Below are 25812 nucleotides of genomic sequence, written 5' to 3'. Positions count from 1 at the left end.
TGGGTGAGTGTGGTGGGTGGTGAGTGACGTGGCTGGGTGAGTGTGGTGGGTGGTGAGTGACGTGGCTGGGTGAGTGTGGTGGGTGGTGAGTGATGTGGCTGGGTGAGTGTGTGGTGAGTGTGTGGTGAGTGAGTGTGTGGTGATGTGGCTGGGTGAGTGTGGTGGGTGGTGAGTGATGTGGCTGGGTGAGTGTGTGGTGAGTGACGTAGCTGGGGTGAGTGTAAAGTGGCTTTATCCGTGTGCATGTTGAACTTCTTTCGCACCGCACGTAGCCAAACCGTGCTAATCAAGAGGTGCGGGAGGGCATGGAGGGATGAGGACGTACGAATGAAGAATTGGGGGCGGGAAGAGGAGGAGGGGAATGATGCAAGCAGAGGGAATGAAGCAGCGACGGGGTAGGCGGGGAGGGAGGGAGGGAGGCGAGGAGTGAGATAGGGGCAAGGGTGGGAGATGGAGGGTGACGGGTGGGGGGAGAAGTGCCTTGGGCGGTGTCAGATTCCCGTGCTCCGGGTATAAGAGTGGCGCTAGTGGCACGGACTTGCACGCACTGAACACAGCCGACCGGTCCGACATCAACACACAGACACCCACTTAGCTAGAGCCGGTGAGTCCAATTCTGTCGCTCTCTCTCTCTCTCTTGATCATCTCTCGTTGTGCATTGTGGACCTGGCGAGGTGAGGGTGTGTGGTCGAGTGTTTATATGTGCGTGTGTGTGTTTGTTGACATGGCTGTGCGGTATTTATTTTGTGCGATTTGATTTAATTTCCTGGACTTTGCACTCCGTGTGTTTGTTTGTGTCCTGTGTTGTTCGTTGTAACTTTCTGACCCGCCCCCCCTCCCCCAAAAGAGCTTCATAGCTCATCGGATTTCTCCAGGATAAAAATCCAGATTCTGATTGTGACCTCCACAACGTTGGGCTGCAACGCGTGTGTTTAAAATAGCTTCTTCTTCGTGGCAAATTTGGTTGATCCAGCTGAACTCGGATGTCTTTGTCAGTGGGTGTGTTTTGAGTGCTATCTTAGGAGTGTACGTTGTAGTGTGTCGCGTGTGTGTTGTTGTTTGTGCGTTTTTTTATCATGAACACACGGATACTATACTTATTAATTCATTCGCACGCACAAAGACAAAGATCCCCCGTGTAGCCTTAACAGATTGTCGGGACAAGTGACGTTAGCGAGCACCTATTAAGGCCATTACGGCACACCAGGGGGTGCATGACTAGCACCACGCACGACCGCCTTTGTCTCCCCCGGCAGCGATGTTCACACACCGCACCAGGTACTCATTTGAGGCCGAGTCGATCTAGGGGAGGCCCAGGGCCGGTTCAGAAAATCGTCACTTGGTCTTGGCCGTCAGCGGGGGGAATGGAACTCGAGTAGCCGGGTTCGCAGCGCAGCGCTAACCGCTGCACCACCGCTCCCCGCACATTATCACACATTCACTCGCACGCACAAACGCGTGGGTCCGATACCGTACTAGCCTCGTAAGTTGTGTGTGTGTTAATGTGTGTTTGTGTGTGTTAATGTGTGTTTGTGTGTGTTAATGTGTGTTTGTGTGTGTTAATGTGTGTTTGTGTGTGTTAATGTGTGTTTGTGTGTGTTAATGTGTGTTTGTGTGTGTTAATGTGTGTTTGTGTGTGTTAATGTGTGTTTGTGTGTGTTTATACTTTAAGCATTTTTACACACGTCGAGTGGGTCTCAAATGGGTACCTGGTGCGGTGTGTAAACATCGGGGAGACAAAGGCGGCCGGGCGTGGTGCTGGCCACCCACCCCCTCGTGTGCCGAACCGGCCTTCATAGGCGCTAATAGCGAGCACTTGCCTCAACCGTCTGTTAAGGCTACACGGGGGGTCTTTGTCTTTGTATGTGTGTTAGTATCTTTGCCTCTGTGTGTGGTCGCGTGATATGTGAATCTGTAATGGGAGTTCTTGGTGCTGCGTGTTTAAAAAAAAAACCTCAAATAAAGAGACTGTGGTTGATGACGGGGCGTAGTGCAAGCCACCCATGCCCATCAGCACTTGCCCCAATAGCCTGTGTGAGGCTTCCCCGGGAACCTTTATATTTTTGTTGTTGTTCTAATCCCTGTGCTGCTGCTGCTGTTGTTGTTTTATGTCACAGAGTCAAAAGTCTCAGAGCGATGGCTTCAATCCCATCCGCGAACTCCCTCCTGGCTCGCAGAGAGTTCTACAGAAGTGAGTAACATCGTAAACATGCTCACTCCACTGCTGGATGAAAGCCATCCCAAACCTTTGCCATCTCTCACGATCACCAACCATCATCATCCGATGGTATTTGTGTGTGTGTGTATATATATATACGATGATACGTATGATCATTAGATGTTAATGTTACTTCGAGATTATTTCGCCACACCGCCATTCCCACCATAATAGGTGCTCGCTAACAGCACTTGCCCCAACTCTTGACAGCAGATCTTTGTCTCTGGCCTGTAGATACGAATAGAGAGTATACGGCAAAAGGAGTAAGAAGGGCAATTGCCCGAAACGTCATCCTAATTCTACGTGTTAGTTGCAAGGCAGTGTTAATAACTACGGTATTGAGATGTTTTATTTATGTAGTAATAATAATACGTGAGTCAATTATGACAATTGTATTATTGCTAATGATTATTGTGAAAGTGTGCTGCTGGTTATACCGCACCTACTCCTGTGCTGTACAGGAACTCTGTAGCAGCAGCAGCAGCACTCGCCACAGAAGTCCACGTAGGCTACCCGGGGGAGATCTTTGTCTTTGTATTGATCTGTACTAACTCCCCTTCTTTAATCTCTCCTCTTCCCCGTGACCTCAGTACGAGCCGGATCTGATGCCAGCTCCTCCTCCTCCTCCGCTGGGTCTTGGGACCAGGGTCCTTCAGAGAGATTTCCTCCTCCGCCAACCCCAGGTACATCCCCCTACAGCACCGCCCTACATCAGCCGGCAGACGCACACACACCAGAGGTCGCAACCGGGTACCCGAAACCCGTACCCTACCCGATACCCGGCTACCCGTACCCGGGTACGGGTACGGGTAGCCGTTTGCGACCCTGGTGCGGCCGGGTACGGGTACGGGTAGGCCGTGAGTCACTGGTGAGTAACCGTTTGTCACTCATTTCGGGTAGGGTACGGGTACGGGTAGGGAACGGGTCGCAAATGGGTACCCGTACCCGGCCGGGTACGGGTACCCATTTGCGACCCTGGTGCGGCCGGGTACGGGTACGGGTAAGGAATCAAAACCCGTTTGCGACCTCTGACACACACACAAACGACAGACAAATACAAAGATCCCCCGTATAGCCTGAACAGACTGTTGGGGCAAGTGCTGCTAGCGACCAACCTAATGAAGGCCGGTGTACCGTTTACCCTGGTGGATCTGAGTTTGATTCCCGCTCACGGTCAACACCAGCGAAAATTATCTGAATCGGTCCTTGGCCATCCCTAGATCGACTCGGCCTCAAATGAGTACCTGGTACGATGTATAAACATCGCCATCGGGGAGACAAAGGCGGCCGGGCGTGGTGCTGCCCCCCCCCCTCGTTTGCCCTGCCGGCCTTCATAGCTGCTCGCTAACAGCACTTGCCCCTACAGCCTTTACGGGGGATATTTATCTTTGTTCAAGTTCATAAACACGTGCTTGGGTCACTGTTCAAGTTGAACTTTTAAGCCGGTGAGAGCTCAGTAGACCAGGATAAGAGTCTCATTTGCAAGTGGGATCCGGGGCATTCGTCTGTCAGTCGCGGGCAATGGTCACTACGTTTGGTCCCAATTGAGTAATTTGTGGGGTCATTTTGGAATCTGCCAAAATTTGGACCCTGACGCGGGTACACAATGGCTCACTCGAGTGCTTACGTGTCTCTGTGTGTGTGTAAGCCAATACGTGTGGGTTAGGCTGTCCAAAAGTCCATAAACACGCGACTGCATCGCAGTGTGTCTGTCTCTGTGTGTGTGTGTTACAGCATCTGTGTTAAAGTTCGTAAACAAGTGGTCACGTCACTGTTGTGTGTGTGTCGACGTGTCTTGAGTGTGTGGGCATGTGTGTGGATGAACCCGGCGACCCGAGTTTGATTCTAATAACAGTGGTGAATATTTGAACCGGCCCTGGGCTTCCCCTGGGTCGACTCGGCCTCAAATGAGTACCTGGTGCAGGTTGTGGAACCATCGTCACTAGGGAGACAAAGGCATTCGGGCGTGGTGTTGGCCACCCACCCCCTCGTGTGTCGTGTGCCTTGCCGGCCTTCATAGGTGCTCACTAACAGCACTTGCTCCAACAGTCTGTTACAAGCTATACGGGGGACATTTGTCTTTGTTATGTACGTGTATGCTTGCCGATGCGTGCGTGCGTGCGTACGTGCAAGTTTACAGACCCCAGTAAAGATCCTAAGAAATAACAGCATCGCAGCGAGACATTCCACGTCTCGGGTCCACCAAGTTTCCAAGTCCCGTCTTAATTTTCCCACGTGTCTTCCCTGTGCACCACAGATCTCCCTTCCGCGACCGCAGAGAAGCGCTGGTGGGATAGATACTTCTTCTCAGCCGGGGCGACTCCCATCATCACTGCCCAGTAAGGGACACAGCTGCTTACCCCGTGTGTGTGTGTGTGTTTTATAGGGGATCGTGTGTGTGTGTGTTATATAGGGGATCGTGTGTGTGTGTTTATAGGGGATCGTGTGTGTGTGTGTTATAGGGGATCGTGTGTGTGTGTGTTTATAGGGGATCGTGTGTGTGTGTGTTATAGGGGATCGTGTGTGTGTGTGTTTATAGGGGATCGTGTGTGTGTGTGTTTATAGGGGATCGTGTGTGTGTTTTATAGGGGATCGTGTGTGTGTGTGTTTTATAGGGGATCGTTTGTGTGTATGTGTGTGTTATAGGGGATCGTGTGTGTGTGTGTGTGTTATAGGGGATCGTGTGTGTGTGTTTATAGGGGATCGTGTGTGTGTTATAGGGGATCGTGTGTGTGTGTTTTATAGGGGATCGTGTGTGTGTGTGTTTTATAGGGGATCGTGTGTGTGTTATAGGGGATCGTGTGTGTGTGTGTTTTATAGGGGATCGTGTATGTGTGTTTTATAGGGGATCGTGTGTGTGTTATAGGGGATCGTGTGTGTGTTATAGGGGATCGTGTGTGTATGTGTTATAGGGAATCGTGTATGTGTGTTTTATAGGGGGTCGTGTGTGTATGTGTTATAGGGGATCGTGTGTGTATGTGTTATAGGGGATCGTGTATGTGTTTTATAGGGGATCGTGTGTGTGTGTGTTATAGAGGATCGTGTGTGTTATAGGGGATCGTGTGTGTATGTGTTATAGAGGATCGTGTGTGTGTGTGTGTTATAGGGGATCGTGTGTGTGTGTGTTTATAGGGGATCGTGTGTGTGTGTGTTTATAGGGGATCGTGTGTGTGTGTTTATAGGGGATCGTGTGTGTTTTATAGGGGATCGTGTGTGTATGTGTTTATAGAGGATCGTGTGTGTGTGTTATAGGGGATCGTGTGTGTATGTGTTTATAGAGGATCGTGTGTGTGTGATAGGGGATCGTGTGTGTGTGTGTTGCCTGTTAAAGGCGAGTGCGGGGATCGTTGTGTGGGGAGCGACAGAGCACTTGCCCCAACAGTGTGTTAAGGCTATAGGGGGATCTTTGTCTTTGTGTATCATAACCGTGTTACGTGATCTCCCGCCCGCAGACACCAAGCTTGACGTCGCTGCCGAAAGCTGCATCCCAGCCCAAGGGAATCAAATGTGAAGATGATGGCACTGATGCTGGAGATGGTGGTGGTGGTCATGGCTGGCGGTAATGATGGTAGTCTTGGCGTCCTATCTAGAGCCCATCAACCATCCGAATGACTCATCTGCACATACCCACGTTGTTTCAAATGTATTTTTTTTTTATGCAAAGGACAATGTAAGGGCATGTATATGCATAACTAGTCTAATTACATTGACTCAAAATACACACGTGAAATTTAATGCAAAAGCAGATTTTATAACGAGTTTTTTTTACTTTGCAATTTCAGGAAAAAGTGGTTTTACTTGCTTTCATTAAAGCACAAGTAATTGGACTATTTCGTTTGAAAAAAAAAACTATAAATTAACACTTTTTTTAAAATAAATATACTCGTTCAACTGTTTGACTTATGAATGGACTTGTCCTGTCATGGCAAATGTGGATTTTCCACCACTGGCTGAGGGTCATCCAAGTGCCTCGTTTGAACATTGTCATATCAATTCAACGTTTGAAGCAAGAGTTGGGCCATGGCTCTTACCTGCTGCGTGTTATTTTACTGAACGCACACTCAACCATGCTGTGTGTGCAGACATACACTGGCTTATCAGCTGCATTAGTTTCAGCTGCCAGTTACTGATGTGCAATATATTTAGTGTAGAGTGTCATCTCTGCTGCTGCACACGTGTACATGTGTCGTGTAATGCTGTGCCTTTTACGTTGTTTTTAAATGAGCAGTGTTTAAGGTTAGGAATATAGTGTTGATTTAGGGTTTGTATTTGTGTCAGGGTTATGGTAAGGTGGTTAGTGATAGCATTCAGGTTTAGTGTTAGACTACGCGATCGGGATATTATGGGAGGGTAAATGTTAGTTTTTGGGTTAGTCAATGTTATGGTTCATCTTAGCGTATTAGAAGTCGGTGTTAGAGGTCAGGGTTAGAGGTCAGGGTTAGAGGTCAGGGTTAGTGTTGTCAATTGTATTCGTGCCACCTTCAGTGTTATTGGGCAAGCAGCAGGGGTCGTGAACTTTGTGTGTCTATCGTGTTGTAATTTTCAACGTCTGTTGTCCCGTGTTGACATCGCTGATGTAAAGTGACGTCGTTTGTTGAAGCTCTGCGAAACTTCCTGTGGAAGCCCGTGTGTGCCGTGAGCTCGGCTCTGTCGTGGGTGGATGATACCGTGTTTATTGTTCTGCTTTGTAAATATATACATACATACTTTTACACTTGACGAATTGTACATACCTTTTGCAACTATCCTACCGAATAAACATTCATTTTACAAAAGCACAAGTGTACAGGCTTCTATTATTTTTGCTTTTGATGTAGACAACATTCGTTATGACGCTGATTAATACTGGTAGGAACCTCCTGGTTACACCAGCCCACAGGGGATTATTGTGTCCGTCTGTCCGTCGTGCATGGAGGGGCTGGGTGGTGAGGGTGAGGAGGGGCTCGGTGGGGAGGGGCTGGGTGGGGTGGGTGGGGAGGGGCTGGGTGGGGAGGGGCTGGGTGGGGAGGGGCTGGGTGGGGAGGGGCTGGGTGGGGAGGGGCTGGGTGGGGAGGGGCTGGTCACCCCGTGGTGCCCTTATAAAACTCAACATTTAACCTACTCACGCCGGCTTGTGCCCACCCTCAGTCAGGCATATTTGTGGAATACACCACGCCGTCGTTTGACCCTGACCATTGACCGAGCAACCCAACGTTCCTACCAGCTCCCTCCGCAGCAGGAATGTGTTTTATTGATGTTATTGAGCTGAGGAAATTGTTGGCTCTAACTCGCCGCGTGCCGACTGCCTTTCCCAGCTCATTTGTGGTTCTTCGGAGATTGAGATAAAATTTGCACGGACAAAGTTATATAAATATTCTTAGGTTTTTTCGGTAAAGTCACGTAGGTAAAAAAATTACAATTAATAAAAGTAAAATAAAAATAAAATAAAAAATCACGACGTTTCGGAGGCAACACAAGCCTCCGTCTTCAGGTGGAACCGTCACAGCACGACAGTCACCTGCGTGACTTTACCGAAAAAAAACGAAGAATATGAATCCTTGCAGTCACGAAAGCTTCAAATCTAAAGTTATATAAAACTCATAAAAAAATGTCAGATCTTTGTTACACCACTGCTGGATGAATACCTCCGCATGCCATGTCGGGTCACTCCGGGGTTGTAATATCGACGACACTGACAATGTATTCATGTTAAATTTCGATTTAAAGCTTTCGTGACTGCAGGGATTCATCTTCTTGGTTCTTTCGGTAAAGTCACGTAGAAGGGAAATAATAAAAGAATAAAACATAATAAAATAATTCTCACGACGTTTCGGCCACAACGCAAGCAGCCGTACTCAGGTGAGGACGGTTGATTGAGAAATATTTAATTATGTTTTATTTTTATTATTTTATTACTTCCCTTCTACGTGACCTTACCGAAAGAACCAAGAAAATGAATTCATGTTCACGACCCGCTGGTCTTCACGGCTCAACATGTCGCCGCATTCCTACCAAGGTCACTAAGTTGAAACCCACTAAGTTTGATCCTGAAACTCTGCCTCGTGCAGTCGAGTCTCGATTAATGCGAATGTCCACAATGTAAACGCGTTGGGCAATGAGCACACCAACAGAATCTGTGACCTTTTAGATGCCCTTCTGCAGCCGTCTGGGACGTTATTCCGATTTTAGGAAGCTACTGGATTTCGATTTAAAGCTTTCGTGACTGCAGGGATTAATCTTCTTGGTTCTTGTAATAAAATAATAAATACAAACATAACAAAAAAATATAATTATTTTATTATTTTTATAATTATTTTATTATGTTTTAATTTTATTATTTTATTACTTCTCTTCTACGTGACTTTACCAAAAGAACCAAGAAGATGAAGCTACTGGAGTTATGCATTTTTAAATTTAGATTAAAATAATTTATTTTGAACTGCTGTTTGTGTTTAGTTTCTTGTCCTTCCAGGACACCTCTTATTAGCACGTATAGCTACGTACGGTACAAAGGAAGTTCAACATACATACATACCAAATTTAACCGGTGGCACATGGCATAAAATGACAAGGACACCACCTCAAGTGGAGAGATACTGGTTTATTAGTGCTTTGCGTTTTGTTTTCATACGAATATTGTACATGAATGCCTCGTCAGCAAAGAGACATCGTGCCCACAAAACGCGCACAATGCAGGACCACCTCCCCTCGCCTCATTCAAAAATCGTCGACCCCTAAACTTCTTTACTACGATCCTAGACTCTCACCCAGAACATATATTTACATTTGCAATTCTGATGTCACGATTTAGAAGGGCCCAATGACCTCATCGGACCTCAGAAGCAAAGCTGCGTTGAGTGTGGATAGTTTTTTGAAGGGTGCCCACCATTCACAACAGGTGTTGAAGACTGCAGGATTACCATGTGGGCAGAACAGACGGCAGTGCAGCCAGAAGGCACCAGTCTACCTCTACCTTCATCACAAGAATGGCAGTAATGCGGATACCTCATGCACAAATGGAACATTCAAAACCTTCCGGTGTGCAACTGTGGTCATCCAGAACGTACCATACAACGCATAACGACGCAATTCCCGATCCACAAATACGGAGGAGACGTCACAGCGAGACACTCCGCCGCTCCTGACGCAGTCATCTGCCTTGACCGTCTGAATGTGAAGTTGTAGCTGTTGCTCTGCATCTACGCCATCGGCCCTACGATAAACAAATTACCTGTTATACAACTCCCCCCACCGCCCTGGCTTCTATCCCCCCCACCCCCAGCCCTCACGAGGCATAGTACTGCAACAACTCTTCTTTCGTGGGCTTGTAGATGGCGCGCTCAGTCAGGCTCACGACCCAGCCCGGCGCGAGCCCATAGAAGATCTGGCGCGGGTCCTTGCGGGCGGCCAGGAGGGCGACGATGGCGGCAGTGGGGGAAACGCCGGGCAGCGCGTAGCCGTAGCGCCGGGCGAGCAACAGCCTCGCCTCGGCCACGGCGGCCGGGTCGGCGAGGTAGCCCCGCCGCTCGCCGCTCATGTAGCCTGGCAGCAGATCCTCCGGAGGCAGCATCCGCTTGGGGATGGGCTGCCCCCGCATGAAGAAAAGCACGGGCCTGCACAGGATCTCTGTGGGGGGTGGGCGAAAAGACGGGTAGGAAAGGTGGGTGAGTGGATGAGTTGAAGGGGAGAGGTGGGTTTGGGTGGGTGGGTCCATGGGTTTTGGTGGGTTTTGGCTAGCGAATGGGTGAAAAGGTCAGTGAGTAATTCTTATATTTTAGTACATGTGCCTGTTTAGTGGGCTGGCCTGCAAGTTGCTAAGTGGTATTGTCCTGTCCAGTAAAGCGTAGCATAGCACAGACAACACAAAGACAAAGACCCCCCTTGTAGCCTAAACAGACTGTAGGAGCAAGTGCTGTTAGCGAGCAGCTATGAAGGTCGGCATGGCATACGAGTGGGTAACGAGCATCGCACCCGGCCACCTTTGTCTCCCAAGTGGCAAGGTTTATATACCGCACCAGGTACTCATTTAAGGTTCACTCAACCTAGCGGAGGCGCAGGAATGGTTAAAATAATCGTCACTGGTGGTGGCCATGAGCAGGAATCGAACCCGTGTCACCAGGTTTGTAGTGCAGCGTGCTAACCGCTACGCTACTGCTACACACAGAGACAACACAGACGCTTACCCACCAACACACACATAGACGTCCACACCGATGCTACCGCAAACACATACGCACTCACTACTCGGAATCATTTTTGCTTCAATGCATCATTCTATGCACCTTGTGTGGTGTGCTGTGGTGGCATACAGTGCCATGCGGTGCCATGCGGTGCCATGCGGTCCTGGTACCGAGACTGCGTGGGTCGTAGAACGAAGTGGTGATGACGCCGCCGTTCTTCTCAATGGCGGCAATGGCGAGCTCGCTCGCCGTCTGCACCTCAATGTTCACCCTCGCCTGGAACGTGTCCGCCCCCTGCAGCCACAGGGAGACACGCGGTGAAACAAGCAACCCACTAACACCACACAGCCCAATGGTGGGCAGGGTGAGTGTATGGATGTGTGGATTGATGGGGGAGTGACTACTGGGTGACTGCGTGGGTCGATGGGTGGGCGAATGGTTGACTGGCTGTGAAGATTGGTGGATTGGTGGGTTGGCGAGTGATTGGGGCGGGTTGGTATGGCTCCTATCTCAGGAGTGTAAAGCTGTGTATTGCCGTTTATCGCTGTATGTTACAGTCCAATGCTGCATGTCTGCATCGTTAACAGTGCATCACTGTGCATTTCTATGCTTTCCAATGTGACTGTGCGTCGCTGTGTGTTGCTGCATGTCCCCGTGCATCACAGTGCATCACTGTGTCGTCAAGCGTCTCTGCGCGAATGCGTACCTCTTCCACGAGCTGGACGCCATACTCCTGGTGGCTGACGTTGAGACCGCGAGCGTTGACGAGCTGAGTGAGGTCAATCGGCTGCGTCGGGTCAACTCGGCCCAGGTCGATTAGGTACTGCAGCCGTGCCAGGCTCAGGGGCTGGTACTGGCGGCGGAGGCTGCGCACACAAATAGAAAGATCCACCTTATAGCCTGGCAGACTGTTGGAGAAAGTGCTGTTAGTGATCACTTACGAAAGAAAGCTGGTATGGTGCACGATGGGGTGGTGAGGCCAGGACCATATCCAGTCGCCGTTTTATCCTCAATGCTGATATATATACTGCACAAGGTATTGATTTAAAAACTGAGCGGACCTGACGGAGGCCCGCGAACGGTTCAGATATTCACCGCTAACGTTAGGTGTAAACAGCAATCAAACCCAGCAAAAAATCTGTATCAAGTGTGACAGTTTCACCTGAAGACGGAAGCTTGTGTTGCCTCCGAAACGTCGTGATTTTATTGTTTTTATTTTTTATTAATTTTCATTTCATTTTTTACCTACGTGACTTTACCGAAAGAACTAAGAGTATGAATCCTTGCAGTCACGAAAGCTTCAAATCTAGAATGCGTAAACGTATACAATGCACGACCACTACGCTATCGTAGGCACACGTGGGCATACGTGGGTAACACAAAGATGTACGCGCGATCATAGCACCGTAACACCCTCTTAAAGGTCTGCGACCCACCACGTACCTGTGGTCCTTGTTGTATCCGTACTTGGGCACCACGATGTAGAAGGGCGTCTGCCCGCCCTCGAAGCCCAGGCGCGGCCGCGTGCTGCGTTGTCGTTGCCCCTTGTGGCCGCGGCCGCTCTTGCCTCCCTGGTGAACGCGGCCACGGCCCCTCTGCGTTTCCTGCGCGACACGCAACACGGCATAGCTCAGCATCGTACGCAGGTGGCTGGGGGGTTCACAGTGGCCGTGTCGGGAGACAATGGATGAATCGGCAATGCTCAAGTCCTAAATCATGCGTCAGTTCGAGTCCTCAGCCTGGGTGTCGTGAAAATCATAAGGGGTTCATAACTACTGTTCAAGTTCAAGTTAATTTATTAGGTATCGCCCTGTGAGCCATTCGGCTCTTGAATCGGGTGCAACCGCGACAAACAAAAACATGAACAAAAAACATCTTAAAGTGAATATGTGACTAAGTGTACTGTGTCGGGAGAGGCCGTGTGAGGGCTGTTCAGATTCTGAGTTCAAGCCCCTGGGTCTGGCCGTCTCTTGCGGGTATCAAACGAGGTTCTAATCGCCGCTTTGCAGACACTGAGCTGCCGCAGCTGAAATTCTGACTTTGAATCCGGGTTTTGGTCACTTCTGAGTAAACAGAGTGTAGAGACATCATTGTCTCAGGCCGGTCACCAACGAACGCACAAAAGAAAAAATGTGGCGTTACTCAATTCCAGCTATGGAAATTATTAGCTTTGACAGTATATAAAGTTCCGATTTAAAGCTTTCGTGACTGCAGGGATTCATCTTCTTGGTTCTTTCGGTAAAGTCACGTAGAAGGGAAGTAATAAAATAATAAAAATAAAACATAATAAAATAAAAAAAATTCTCACGACGTTTCGGCTACAACGCAAGCAGCCGTCTTCAGGTGAAGAATGAGACACTGCCAAGCTAGGAGCTTATATATAAGCTGGGTTGGAGGTGGAAGAAGAGCGCCTTAACAAAAAGAATGTGCATATCAAGAAGAATTTAGCATATTCATGGGAAATGCGTTTCCCATGAATATGCTAAATTCCTTTGCATGGCAAAGTCTGCCGGCAAAGGCATTTCAATTTAGTCAAAATAAATTAACCCGTAAAAACAAAGTTTTTCACTCTAAATCCTTTATATGCGTGGCGGCTAGAGTCATCTCGTCCTCTGGCTTGAGATGGCTGCCACCTATGGGTCAGATGATTGTCTGCCAGCATTAAGCAATTGGTTATTAAATATTGAAAAAAATTTCCCTAAACAGTGTAAAATTTTGGAAAAAATTTTTTTTACGAAAATTAATTGTCACGCACAACGAGTCTGCGTGCAAAATGTCAGCTCGATTGGATCACGGGAAGTGGGTTAAAAAACGACCGAAAGATTTGCACGGTCGTAAGCAAGCAAGCAAGCACGCAAGCAAGCAAGCAAGCGAACTTAATATGAAGGATTTAAAAAGGACAACCGCCCAATCCTCTGACCTCTACGCTCTATAACCTCCGCCCCGAACGCCTCCTGCCGGGACCGCTCATCGAATCCGGCAGAGAATTCAGGCGAGACCGTGGTCCCGACCGAGGCCTAACTCCTTAAGCGGTGACAAAGTGTCGATGCAGAGGCGCTCTCCCGCTCGTCGGCATGGGTCCCCGCGACGGTGGCGCCGCGCGCGTTACCCTCTTGCGGGAGCCGGGGTTGGGCTTGAGGTTGATGAGGGAGACGCGCGGCAAATCTCGGAGAGCGCGCAGCGCGGATCTCCCCACGTCCTTGGAAGCCATGCCGGGCAAAGGCGTGCAACTTGCTGCCGTAGAGCAGTCGTAAAGCAACAATCTCCCCCCCCCCCTGGACAACTGTCGCAAAATTATTAACCGGGCGTCGTAAAGCTCGAAGGCCTGTTTTGGGGAAGCCGTAAGGCAGCTACTTTGACAACTCGCTGTCGTAAAGTGTGACGACTGTCGCTGTCGTAATACGTAAACACGTGCTCGAGTCCAGAATAAATAATCCTCGAATGCATCGCTGCCAAACAACCCCCTTATGAGTCACCCTACCTTATTACAGACCAATTAAGACTTTATTGGTCACAACCTGCCCCTTTCTAAATAACAACGTTCATCCTACAAAGTCCAATCACAAGGGGAGAAACACAAACAAATAGACGATCTTAAAATTCGATTTAAAGCTTTCGTGACTGCAGGAATTAATATTCTGGGGTCTTTCGGTAAAGTCACGTAGATAGATTCTGTTATTTTTTGTTATTTTCTTTGAACCTATCTACGTGACTTTACCGAAAGACCCAAGAAAACAGATTGTAAATGTTGTGGCTTGGCTCTCCAACACACCAGTGTGTGATATACTAGTAACGAATTGGCCACGCTCTGTTTATGTGACAAACCTTACTCATTGGCTGTGTCGGGTGGTGGCGGGTTTAACGACACATTTATATTTACGCAATCTATGGACATGGGTCGCGAAAGCCTCAAACTCAACACATTCGTACATAACAACACCGTGTGTGGCCTTACAATTTAAGGCTTAAATGAAAAACAATATTTAATAGGCGACGTTTCAGGAAACGGCCCATCTTCATCGCACATAAATGATGGGCCAATCTGCACAGCACATTGTCATGACCGACACGCTACCATAGGTGACAGTAGAGATTGGCTAGACGTGCATACAGGCGTATGTACACGACTACACTTGTATGTATCGCTTTTGTCAATCCCACTACTGGTTGAGGGCCTCCCCACACCGTATAGGTCGTGGGGGTTGTTTGACCATACTTCACCACGCTGGTCAGTATGGGTTAGTAAAGGCTGGGCGGCGTTAGTGAATGTAAATTTTATAAAATGGGGTTTTCCTGCACTGCCCTCTGCCGACGTCTATGTCGTCCCGACGATAGCAATATCGTAATACCAAAAAAATTAACCCGTAAAAACAAAGTTTTTCACTATAAATCCTTTATATGCGTGGCATCGATTTTATTTTTTTATTCATTTCTGTTTTTCTTGAGTAAGAGTTTCATTTCTATCACATTGGTATTTTAAATTAAATATTAAAAAAATCCTAAAAAGTGGGAAATTTTGGATTTTTTTTCACGAAAATAAATTGTTACGCACAACGAGTCTGTGTGCAAAATGTCAGCTCGATTGGATCACGGGAAGTGGGTTAAAAAACGACCGAAAGATTTGCACGGTCGTAAGCGCGCAAGCAAGTGAACTTAATATAAAGGATTTAATATCAATTGTTTTGTTTTAGAGATGGATTTAGATCGCACCCTATACTATCCCTTCATCACGTCTCATCTCTACACACATGGAGTGTCGTCCGTGCGTGTGCGGGTGGTGTGCGACGCACACAATCAGCCGGAGACGAGGTGTTCCCAGGAGGCAGCGCTCTGCCCTCTTTATTCGTTGTTGCTGTTGTTGTTGCCGAGCTCACGCCACCACCCGGGCCCCCTCTCTCTCACACACGACCTCGCTGGCGCGCGCCCCGTCCCAGACACGACCCTGTCCGCGTTACACCGACGGCGTCGACCGGGAAGGCCAACTACTGTCCGGCCGCGCAATGATCGGGTGAAGGCGGCAGCGACGAGGGCGACAACGACGATAGCGACGACGAGACGAGTCCAATTCCAGAACCGGCAGCCCGGAGCTCTCGTTCTCTGCTGCTTTTATTCCCCTCGGCGCAGCTTGGCTCCGCCCTAGCCGCGCCTCCCTTCTCGAACCCTCTAGAGGGTTCCAGGGGCTTCCACACGAGGTCTATCATGACCCTTGCCCCAGTTCCTCCGCCCTGCCTGCTCACCCGCGTATATGCTCAGCGGCGTGCGCGCTAAGCGCCCACCTGCAGTTGCTGCTGCTGCCCAACAGTCAGCGCTATGTCACGACACATATGGAAGGGCACCCCGAGTGGCAGCCGTCTCTGTGAGGCACAAGGCGGTTCGGCACCTGAGCCTGCAAACTAAACATTAGACTTAAATTTCTATTTAAAGCTTCTTGGTTTATTCGGTAAAGTCACGTAGAAGGGAAATAATAAAATAATTCTCATTCAGACGCTGTCTTTCCGACAGACCTGTTCTTCACCTGAGGACGGCTGCTTGCGTTGTGGCCGAAACGTCGTGAGAATTATTTTATTATGTTTTATTATTTTATTATTTCCCTTCTACGTGACTTTACCGAAAGAACAAAGAAAACTTGGCGTCTTTGTTTATTTTGCTTACATAATAAAATAAAATAATATACTTATTTTATTGTATTATGTAATAAAATAATAAAAATAAAACATAATAAAATAATATAATTATTATGTTTTATTTTTATTATTTTATTATTTCCCTTCTACATGACTTTACCGAAAGAACCAAGAAGATAAACATTAGACTGCTACTAGTAGAGCGGGCGATGACTTTTTATCTGGTCTAGCTCAGGCACCCCCAGTGTCAGCTGTCCCTGTGCGGCACCTGAGCCTGAAAACGTGCATTGGTCTGCTGCCAGTCGGGGGGGCAAATGAATTCTGCTATATGCATAATCCAAATTGAGTAATTTTCCAGTAATGTTCTAATTTTGGCATGACTATCAAAACGTACCCGTTGTATATTGATGATACTTGTTGAAGTAGTGGTGTCGGTACTCCCATACAAATCACGGGGGTCTTCTTCCTGTGTTCACATGGCAAGGTGATAAGCGAGGTTGGTTGTATGCTGATGTCGAGGTTGGTGAGCGTGTTGAGGGCTATGCTGGAGTGACGTTGGATGAAGATGTGGGGATGCTAACGTCACTAAATAGATGATGGATGCTGGAGTTCCAGCCTGTGGCCAACAGATTTCTGAAGCTAAGTTGGATTTGAGGATGGATCGTGCTTGGAAGACTGACCACCATAATGCATAGAACAGGTTGTTATATGTTGCTGCGGGGATATACGTATGTATGTTGAACTCCTTTCGCATTGTATCAAGCCCACCGTGCTAATCCGAGGTGCAAACGGTTGTGTTTCAAAATCCATCGACACGCTGTAATTGTGCTCCTAAGCTCCAACGGCTATGCTTGCCCACAATCAACTCCACACTGACCAGCGTGGTGAAGTATGGTCCAACAACCCACATAACCCACCACGGCGTCGTAAGGAGGCCTTTGTGCAGCTGTGCCCTGACAAAGGGCTGTAATATATAGCGGGTTTCCCTCGCTGTATGCGGTATATGCGTTCCCAAAAAGGTGGGCACAGCCGACAATGGTCTGCAACAAGAGGGCTGCCTGCCGAGTAGCGCATTCAGTAGCTACACTGTTGTCCCACGTCCGAACGCATAGGCGCATATGATTGAATTCAAACCGCATATAGCGAATTTTGGATAGAAATTGGTTTGCTGCATTTACGTGAGAAATCGCAAATGTCACCTCTAGGCCAATTTAAAGGATGAGACAGAACATACAAGACAAACAGTACAGGCAAGACTAAAAAGAATACAATTTTGAATGGAATTGTGACCCCCGAATTGCGGCATTTCAAAAAATATAAAACAACCCATGGATGATTTTTTACATGTGCTCACCATTCAAAAGGTGGAGATGCCCTCATCCATTAGTGGAATGTCAACTAGGGGCTGTGCACGTGTGGAGATGGTTGACGGCTGCCACGAACATTTGCACCGGGTTTGAGTCGACGTGTTGACGAGTGTACTCGCAAACACAGCGGTCTCCTCCGGCCATGCTGCTGCCACACGTGCACAGATGTTGACTTCGTCAAAAGTGGCAGTGAATTAAAAAAAAGTGCGCCTCATCAACATCAAGTGGCGTTTTTATCCCTCTGTGCGTGTGTGTATGGAGCGGTAGTGTAGCGGCTAGCGAGCTGCACTACGAACCCGACGACCTGAGTTCAATTCCCGCTCACGGCCAACGCCAATGACGATTACCTGGGCCTCCCCTAGATCGGCACAGCCTCAAATGAGTACCTGGTGAGGTGTGTAAACATCGACACTGGGGAGACAAATACGGCCGGGCGTGGTGTTGGCCACCCACCCCCTCGTGTGCCTTGCCGGCCTTAATAGGTACTCGCTGAAAGTACTTATCCCAACGGTATATAAAGGCTATAGGGAAATGTTTGTCTTATTTATATGAGTAGTACCGTGTATTAGTCTATGGCCATATATAACCTGCATTGCGCCCGACCACTCCACAACTCGGAAGCGTTGAGCCTGGATCGTGCCTGGATCAGTAACCACCATTCGCAAACAGTTTCAAGTTGTATGTATTATAGCCCTGTGAGCCATGCCGCAATGAACAGAGAACATCTTAAAGCGACGACGTCATGGGGCTGCATAGAGCAGTGCAGCAAAATCTATTGCTGTATTGTGCTTCTATGTTGCCAGGTCTATGCTCAAGTAGAGTGTGGTGAAGTAGAGTCAAATTTCGATTTAAAGCTTTCGTGACTGCAGGGATTCATCTTCTTGGTTCTTTCGGTAAAGTCACGTAGAAGGGAAGTAATAAAATAATAAAAATAAAAATAAAAAAAGAATTCTCACGACGTTTCGGCCACAACGACAGCGTCTCGACAAACCTGGTTTTCACCTGAGGACGGCTGCTTGCGTTGTGGCCGAAACGTCGTGAGAATTATTTTATTATTTTTATTTTTATTATTTTATTACTTCCCTTCTACGTGACTTTACCGAAAGAACCAAGAAGATGAAGTATAGTCAATTGACCCCAATTTTATGGGCGTTTTGGGAGGCCCTCATCCAGCAGTATAAGAGTATATGTGTTGGTTGTTATAGTGCCTGGTTAAAAGCTGGGCTGTATGCTTGCTGGCATCAGTGTGTGTGTGTACAGGCGCGTGCATGTGTGTTATGGTTGGCTGGCTTCTCGACAGCATCTGGAGTAAAGGAACCAGGTTTTACATCATTGCGTGGTCGGTATAAAATAAAAGGGGCCTCAGCAGAAGCAGACAGACTCCAAGCACAGTCAGGCAAGGAGCAGTGTGTGTGTGTGTGCAGGTATGAGTGGATACTCGTCACTCCAAATTTGGCGATGCATTTATTATTTGGCTCATCCTTGTGTTTCTAAGAGTACAGCTCATTTTGGTTCAGCTTTGGACGATACCAGTAAGATCCACTTTTCAACAATGTTTGTAGCCTATATTGTTTTTTTTTTACTTTGTGCAGTATAAATATTTACAAAGAAAACAATTTAGCATTAATATAAAATAGTGTTATGTTATGTTTAAATTAAATGATGATTATTTATGAAATTCTTTATATTTCGTAGTATCAATACAGTATTTTAAACTTGTGCGTTCTTATAAAAAAAAATTTGTATTAATGAGTACCGTATTATAACATTTTAATCGAGGCTTAATTTCATGGAATATTTTCCAGGGTCTTCCAACAGCCAGAAAAAAAATTTTCCTTGAGCTCAGCTCCAGCGAGCTGCAGCTAAAATTAAGCTCTGAATTTAATGAATATGAATTTAACGTATTAATATAATATGATTGACAAAGTGATGGTATATATTGCATTTTTGTGATGTTTTGAAATTATATTTTTTAATCTTTTACTAAGGCATGGTTTGTCATTCCTGTATTATTGTTGACGTTGATTATACTTCACGGTCAACAGGTGATGCGCTCAGTCAGTGCGAGTACAACAGACGAATGGACTGAGAAAGCCCCGGCGACCCGGGTGTAAAGAAACAAAAGAGAGACACGGCAATCTGATCACACAGGAGCATCACTCACGCGTACATCACCAACCACACACATCTCTAGCATCAACCCACACACCCAGCACACGCAGACACACCCACAGTACCCATCACACACACACATGGTATCAATCACACAGGGCACAACACCAATCTATAAACCAAACAGCATACACACACACAGCACACTTACCAAGCACACACATACATTATAACACAGCAAGAACCAACTTTACACCCATCATGCACACATAATCATTCACGCAACAACCCCCAACCACACACACCTGCACACCCGGCACAAGCAGAAAACCGACCATACATACACACAAACCCAACCCCAACTAAATCCAAAACCACGCACACAAATTAAATTACACCTCGCACCAACAGAACGCATACCCAGCACCGCCACACATACATCACCTACGCACACCGAGTACACACACACACAAACTTAGAGCACACACACACGCCTACATAGCCAGCATCAATCAGCAGGGAGACCATGTCCCCTTGCTGTGTACGGAGGCTGCTGCTGCTGCTGCCACCGCTGCTGCTGCTCTTCTCGTCCCGGTGCCACTGCTCGTCCCGTGGCACCGTCACCCCGCACCGCTTCATGATGGAGCTGCTCAAATCGCCGATAGTTGCCGGAACGAACAACAGCAGCAGCAGCTGGAGCAGCTGCATCAGCTGCAGCAACGTGGCTGTCAATTGCAACACAGTGTCCGGCTTCGTGGATCTGGGTACAGGTGCGTTGTGGAAACACCCAATGAATCCTGTGCATCTTCTTGGTTCTTTCGGTAAAGTCACGTAGAAGGGAAATAATAAAATAATAAAACATAATAAAATAATTCTCACTGAGAAAAAACATAATAAAATAATTCTCACTGAGAATTAATTCTCACTGATAATTATTTTATTATGTTTTATTATTTTATTATTTCCCTTCTACGTGACTTTACCGAAAGAACCAAGAAGATGAATCCCTGCAGTCACGAAATCTTTCAATCGAAATTTAATCCTGTGCATCTTCCAGTCTCGCCAGTCACCCCGTAACACCTGGGGGTGGGATGGGGAGGGGGGTGTGTGTCCCCTGATCTCCTTGTCTGCAGCGAGCATTCGACACTTCACGTGGCCTGAATGTGCACCCAGTTTGGCATCTGTGAAAAAGAGCTTCACGGCTCATCTGATTCCTCCAGTCTAAAACACATGATTCTGAAGTGCCGTGGTGACATCACCGCCACTTAATGTGCGACGGCGGTTGTTGTTGTTGCTGCTGCTGCGTTGAACCAAACTTCGAAAGAATTCAACCGACCGGTGAAAGAATTCAAAACGTGGACGACCTCTCTCTCTCTCTGTCCGCTCTCGCCAGACTCAGCGAACTCCCCAGCGAGGCAGCAGCTCCTCTTCAACGTCTCTGCCCTGCCGCGGGGCGACACAATTCTGGCCGCACAGCTTCGTGTTCTCCGCAAGCGCCCGGCACCATCCTCCTCCTTCTCCTCCTCCCGCCGCCCGCGTGTGTCTCGCCGAGCCTTGCTGCAGCTGAGGCCGTGCGGATCGAGTGGCCCGCTCACCGCCACCACCACATCCACCAGGGTGGTAGAGCTAATGACAGCAGCTGGACTGGGAACTCCGCGGTGGGAGGTGTTTGATGTCCTCGGAGCGATGGGACCTGCTGCTGCTGCTGCTGCTGGAGGTGATGGTGGTGGTATGGGGCAGCGGTGGTGATGGTGGTGGTATGGGGTGGTATGGGGCAGCGGTGGTGATGGTGGTGGTATGGGGTGGTATGGGGCAGCGGTGGTGATGGTGGTGGTATGGGGTGGTATGGGGCAGCGGTGGTGATGGTGGTGGTATGGGGCGGTGGTGGTATGGGGCAGCGGTGGTGATGGTGGTGGTATGGGGTGGTATGGGGCAGCGGTGGTGATGGTGGTGGTATGGGGCGGTGGTGGTATGGGGCAGCGGTGGTGATGGTGGTGGTATGGGGCGGTGGTGGTATGGGGCAGCGGTGGTGATGGTGGTGGTATGGGGCGGTGGTGGTATGGGGCAGCGGTGGTGATGGTGGTGGTATGGGGTGGTATGGGGCGGTGGTGATGGCCCCATCGGTGGCGAGATGTTAACGACTTTGCTTGGTATACAGGAGGTCGTGGGTCCGATCCAGACCCTGACGCCTGCTGCTGTATATTTTGAGTTTGCATGTCTCTCTCTCATCATCATCATCATCACGGTGGCTATGAGATGTTAACGACTTTACTTGATCTACAACAGGTCGTGGGTTCGATCCAGACCCTGACGCCTGCTGCTGTATATTTTAAGTTTCCGTGTCTCTCTCTCATCATCATCACGGTGGCTATGAGATGTTAACGACTTTGCTTGGTATACAACAGGTCGTGGGTTCGATCCAGACCCTGACGCCTGCTGCTGTATATTTGTAGTTTGTATGTCTCGCTCTCTCCCCGTGGTCGTGTGGATTTTTTATCCGGGCCCTCCGGTTTTCCCCTCCACATTTAGAAACGTGCGTTGAGTATTTGGCTGTTATACATTTCCACGTGATAAGCCACTTCGTTGAGCTATCATTTGTGGCCAGGTCGCTTCTGAAAAAGAGCTATGTAGCTCAGTGGGCCTTACCTGGTAAAATAAAAAAAACGATTTATGGTTTAATTAGTGGATGTGGTGGTTGGAGGTGGTGGATGGTGGTGCTGTGATTATGATGGAGGTAGTGTTGGTACTGGTGGTGTTGAAGATGTTAATGAGGGTATTAGTGCTGTTGACTCAGAGGCGTTGGTAGTTTTGTCGACGAAATTGATGTGGTAGTGGAGGCGGTGATGGACCTCCTTACAGTGGTTACGACAATGGAGATATTGGTGGTGCTGGTGGCAATGCACAGCTCATTGTCGGTGCTTCTGCTGAACAATTTGACGCTGTTTGCGAACGGCGTGTCACGCCACTGCTGCTCCATCTGACCCGTCTCTTGTGTTTCACTCTCCAACTCTCGTAATGCTCTTGTAATAACAGCCATAGAGGGTTCACGTGGGGATTGGCTTGCCGGTCCTGCTTTGTAGCCAATAAGGGTTGAGATAGGGAGCATGGCCCCGGCGTGATCACGGCATGTCATCAGGAGTGATTGGCCTAGCCATTCGGGGCCCCAGCTAATGGGGAGCCGGATGAGAGGCGTGGTCCCGGGATTGACAGGGAACCATCGAGAATGGTCAAGGCTGTCCATGGAGGATTGGCTGGGGGGACCACGTGACGAAGGGATTAAGAGAGAGTGAGGGAGAACGATCGGGAGCAGACTGGGAACCGACAAGAGCAGGGTCACGCGTGTACGGGGGCTCTGGGTGCCACGTGCGCGGTGGGGACTTAGTGTAAAGTCTGTCCTCTCTCCGTTGTCTGCCAGCAACGGAGAGTGAGTGAGTAAAGTGTATTGTGGAAGTGGAAATAAAAAGGACTGATTCCGAAGCCGTCTCAAGAAGGATTATTACACTCTTGTAAGCTGTCTACAATCACATTATCATTGCAATTATTCTCGTTATTGTGTCTCTGTGAACACGACGATCGCTCTCAGGAGGAGGACCGGTCCCCGCCGCGCGCCTGCTCTGCCTGGAGCTCACGGCCTCCAGCCACGTGGACGGTGGTGCCCCTCTGCTTCCCTCCGAGATCGGACTGAGCCGCGCCAGGCGCGGTGCCGTCGAGAAGGCGCTCCTCGTCATCTACAGCCGGGCCGAGCGACGCGGCAACATCTTCTCCGAGTTCGCCAAATCCTTCTCGCCCTCCGCCTTCTCCCATAACTCCGCACCATCGACCTCTCTCCCGGCGGCGTTCTCCATCGCCAACCAAAGCCCGTCGAGAGACGTCGGCCGCTCGAAGCGAAAGACCGGCAGCAGGCGCCCCCCCGCGGGGCCTCCCTCTCCAGCTGCTCGCCGGAAGAAACCCACGGCGAATTTGGCGAGAGCCGGGACGAGGAGCCGCGCCGGTGCGGCCGCTGGCTCCAGCCGGTGCTCGCGCCGTCCCCTGCGCGTCGATTTCCGCGCCCTGGGCTGGGACGGCTGGATCATCGCGCCGCTGCACTACGAGGCGCGTCGCTGCGAGGGGCCCTGCCACCTGCCCCTGCCGGCGCACGTCCCCTCCACCAACCACGCCGTCATCCAGACGCTGCTCAGCTCGCTGGGAGGTCGTGCCTCTGCGCCGCCGCCGCCCGGCTGCTGCGTGCCCACGCGGCTCGGCCCCGCCGGAGTACTGCTGGTGGCTGATGGCAGCGGTGGTGGTGGTGGTGGCGGTGGCGGTGGTGCCGGCGGCGGTGGTGGAGGAAATGTGGTGTACAAACATTACGAAGGCATGGTGGTGGAGGCGTGTGGGTGTAGGTAGTTGAGACGAATGTGCGTCGGTCGGGTGCAGCAGGGCTTTAATTTCAGCCGTAGTTGTGCGGGCCTGACATCTGGAAACGTTTTATCCGCTACACCTTCCACAATCTGGAAGACTGTGGATCGAAGGCCCCCTTAAAATATTCCATGAGAAATTAACTTCCGGAGAGGAGTTGTGACACAGAGACTTAAGGTGGCCTGAGAGCTCACGATCGATGGCATGGCTATTTAGTGTACAAGCACACTATAAACTATTTTTTTTCTTTTACAGGTAAGGCCCACTGAGCTATATAGCTCTTTTTCGGAAGCAATCTGGCCACAAATGATAGCTCAACGAAGTGGCTTATCATGTGGAAATGTACAGCAGCCAAATACGCGAAACGCATGTTTCCAAAAGTGTAGGGAAAACCCGGAGGACGAGCAGAACATGCAAACTCCAAATACACAGCAGGCGTCAGGGTCCGTATTGAACTCACGTCCTCTCCTGCATACCAGGCGAGGCAGTTAACATCTCGCCACCCATGGTGTAGTGTGGGCCCACAGGCCACAGGAGGGGGGAATTGGACAGGGGGTCCCATTTCATGCCTTGCATCAGCTGGAGTCACGGCGACCACGCTACACTACGAATCAGGAGGCTGATGCTGTTAATGTCAGGTGCTCTGAGCCGGCACTGTTGATTGAGAAGACATGAGTTTTATTCCAGGTCCAGTCAACCAAGATTGAAGCGGTTTCCTGAGTGTGAAGTGTTGTTGCTTTCATCCCGGTCACCAATGACTGCACACACAAAAAAATAACATTCTAATTTTTCACGGTATATTCCAGTTCCGAGGACAAATAAAAAATAACTTTGGGACCCATATCTGCACAAAAAGCGTAAAGACTGAGCACCTGACTTGACCACTGGAGTAATCATCTGGTTGATGGGACCGAATGTCTGATGTCCCGGATGTGATGGGACCTAGGTGATGTTTAACTTGGAAGTATTAGTGATAGTGGAGTTAGTTTAATTGGTGGAAGTTGTCGAGGTGGTGGAGACGTTGATGATGATGGTGGTGGTGGTTGGAATGGGAAATGACTCATTCTCTGTATTCTCCTTTTGTGGTTGCATTGTTACATCACTTGTGTAGATTAACAATAAATCACATGCAATTTAATTATAGCCAAATATTAATGAATGTCTCTATCCAACATTTGTCCCCCCCCCCAGTCTCCATTGTAAAGAGAATTAATGTTGGGGGGTATTTGCCTGGTTAAATAAAGCGTGGAATATGGAGTACAAATACAAACGCCCTTTTTCATTAAATGTGGATTATTCTTTGTCTATATAAAAGTTTAGATACGTTTCAACTTTCTGAGTCTCGTCAGCAGGGTCAGGCCCGTATATTCTGTATCGTACTGGAACGTAGCAAGTTGGCACAGTGGGGAGGGTAGTGCCGATCATCTCAGTCAACCCTTGGTACCTGGGCATGTCCCCTGACCTGGCAGCAGCGAGCCTTCCACACCTCCCGTGATGGCCTGAACGTGCACATAGCCTGGCACAAGTGCCAGAATGAAGTCATCACCAATGAGTGGTGGATCGCCGTTGTTGTGTATAGTATATGCGTGTGTGTGTACCAAGGCCATAGCCATGGAGTCAACATTGGGGGGGATCAAATCTTCCAGGGTGTCTGGGGGTTCCAACCCAGAAAAATATCTAAATTTGAAAACTCATTTCCTGCCTAAAATATTTGAAAAAATTCACTAACACATGGCATGGACTTTTTTTATTTATTTTTTACAATGTCTAATAGTGTATTGTATTACATTTCTCTGTTTTTTTTTCCTTTTTTTACCATTTCTTGTTTCATTGTATGTAATGTTTGAGATTAGGGATTAATAAAGTACAACCATAACCACAATCATATAAACGGAAATCTATGCATTGATTTATATGAAGATAAGTCTAGATATTGT

At 48.7% G+C, this 25812-nt stretch overlaps 3 protein-coding genes across 3 annotated transcripts; 2 read left to right on the top strand and 1 right to left on the bottom strand.

Moving 5' to 3' along the window:
* The first annotated feature begins 452 nt into the window (after nucleotides 1-452).
* LOC144726268 (pancreatic progenitor cell differentiation and proliferation factor-like) lies at nucleotides 453-6993 on the top strand. Its single transcript, XM_078604822.1, has 5 exons — nucleotides 453-604; nucleotides 2118-2191; nucleotides 2809-2901; nucleotides 4476-4557; nucleotides 5671-6993. The coding sequence occupies exons 2-5, from the start codon at nucleotides 2137-2139 to the stop codon at nucleotides 5681-5683; spliced, it is 243 nt and encodes an 80-aa protein (XP_078460948.1). The 5' UTR covers nucleotides 453-604; nucleotides 2118-2136; the 3' UTR covers nucleotides 5684-6993.
* Nucleotides 6994-8778: 1785 nt separating this feature from the next.
* Nucleotides 8779-13646, bottom strand: MRPL15 (mitochondrial ribosomal protein L15). Its single transcript, XM_078604820.1, has 5 exons — nucleotides 13487-13646; nucleotides 11821-11981; nucleotides 11084-11243; nucleotides 10548-10671; nucleotides 8779-9823 (listed from the first exon to the last, which is right to left on the bottom strand). Exons 1-5 carry the CDS (start codon nucleotides 13586-13588, stop codon nucleotides 9483-9485), a joined length of 888 nt encoding a protein of 295 aa, XP_078460946.1. The 5' UTR covers nucleotides 13589-13646; the 3' UTR covers nucleotides 8779-9482.
* A 6360-nt stretch (nucleotides 13647-20006) lies between these two features.
* Nucleotides 20007-25604, top strand: LOC144726510 (growth/differentiation factor 6-B-like). The gene is made up of 3 exons (XM_078605307.1): nucleotides 20007-20250; nucleotides 20874-21197; nucleotides 23064-25604. Exons 1-3 carry the CDS (start codon nucleotides 20007-20009, stop codon nucleotides 23861-23863), a joined length of 1368 nt encoding a protein of 455 aa, XP_078461433.1. The 3' UTR covers nucleotides 23864-25604.
* Nucleotides 25605-25812: the final 208 nt, after the last annotated feature.

The sequence above is a fragment of the Lampetra planeri genome, chromosome 23, assembly GCF_965212315.1.
Source record: "Lampetra planeri chromosome 23, kcLamPlan1.2.h2, whole genome shotgun sequence".
In the NCBI taxonomy this organism is placed as follows: Eukaryota; Metazoa; Chordata; class Hyperoartia; order Petromyzontiformes; family Petromyzontidae; genus Lampetra; species Lampetra planeri.
Note: the sequence above shows the minus strand (reverse complement) of the source record. Positions and strands in the feature narration are given on the sequence as shown.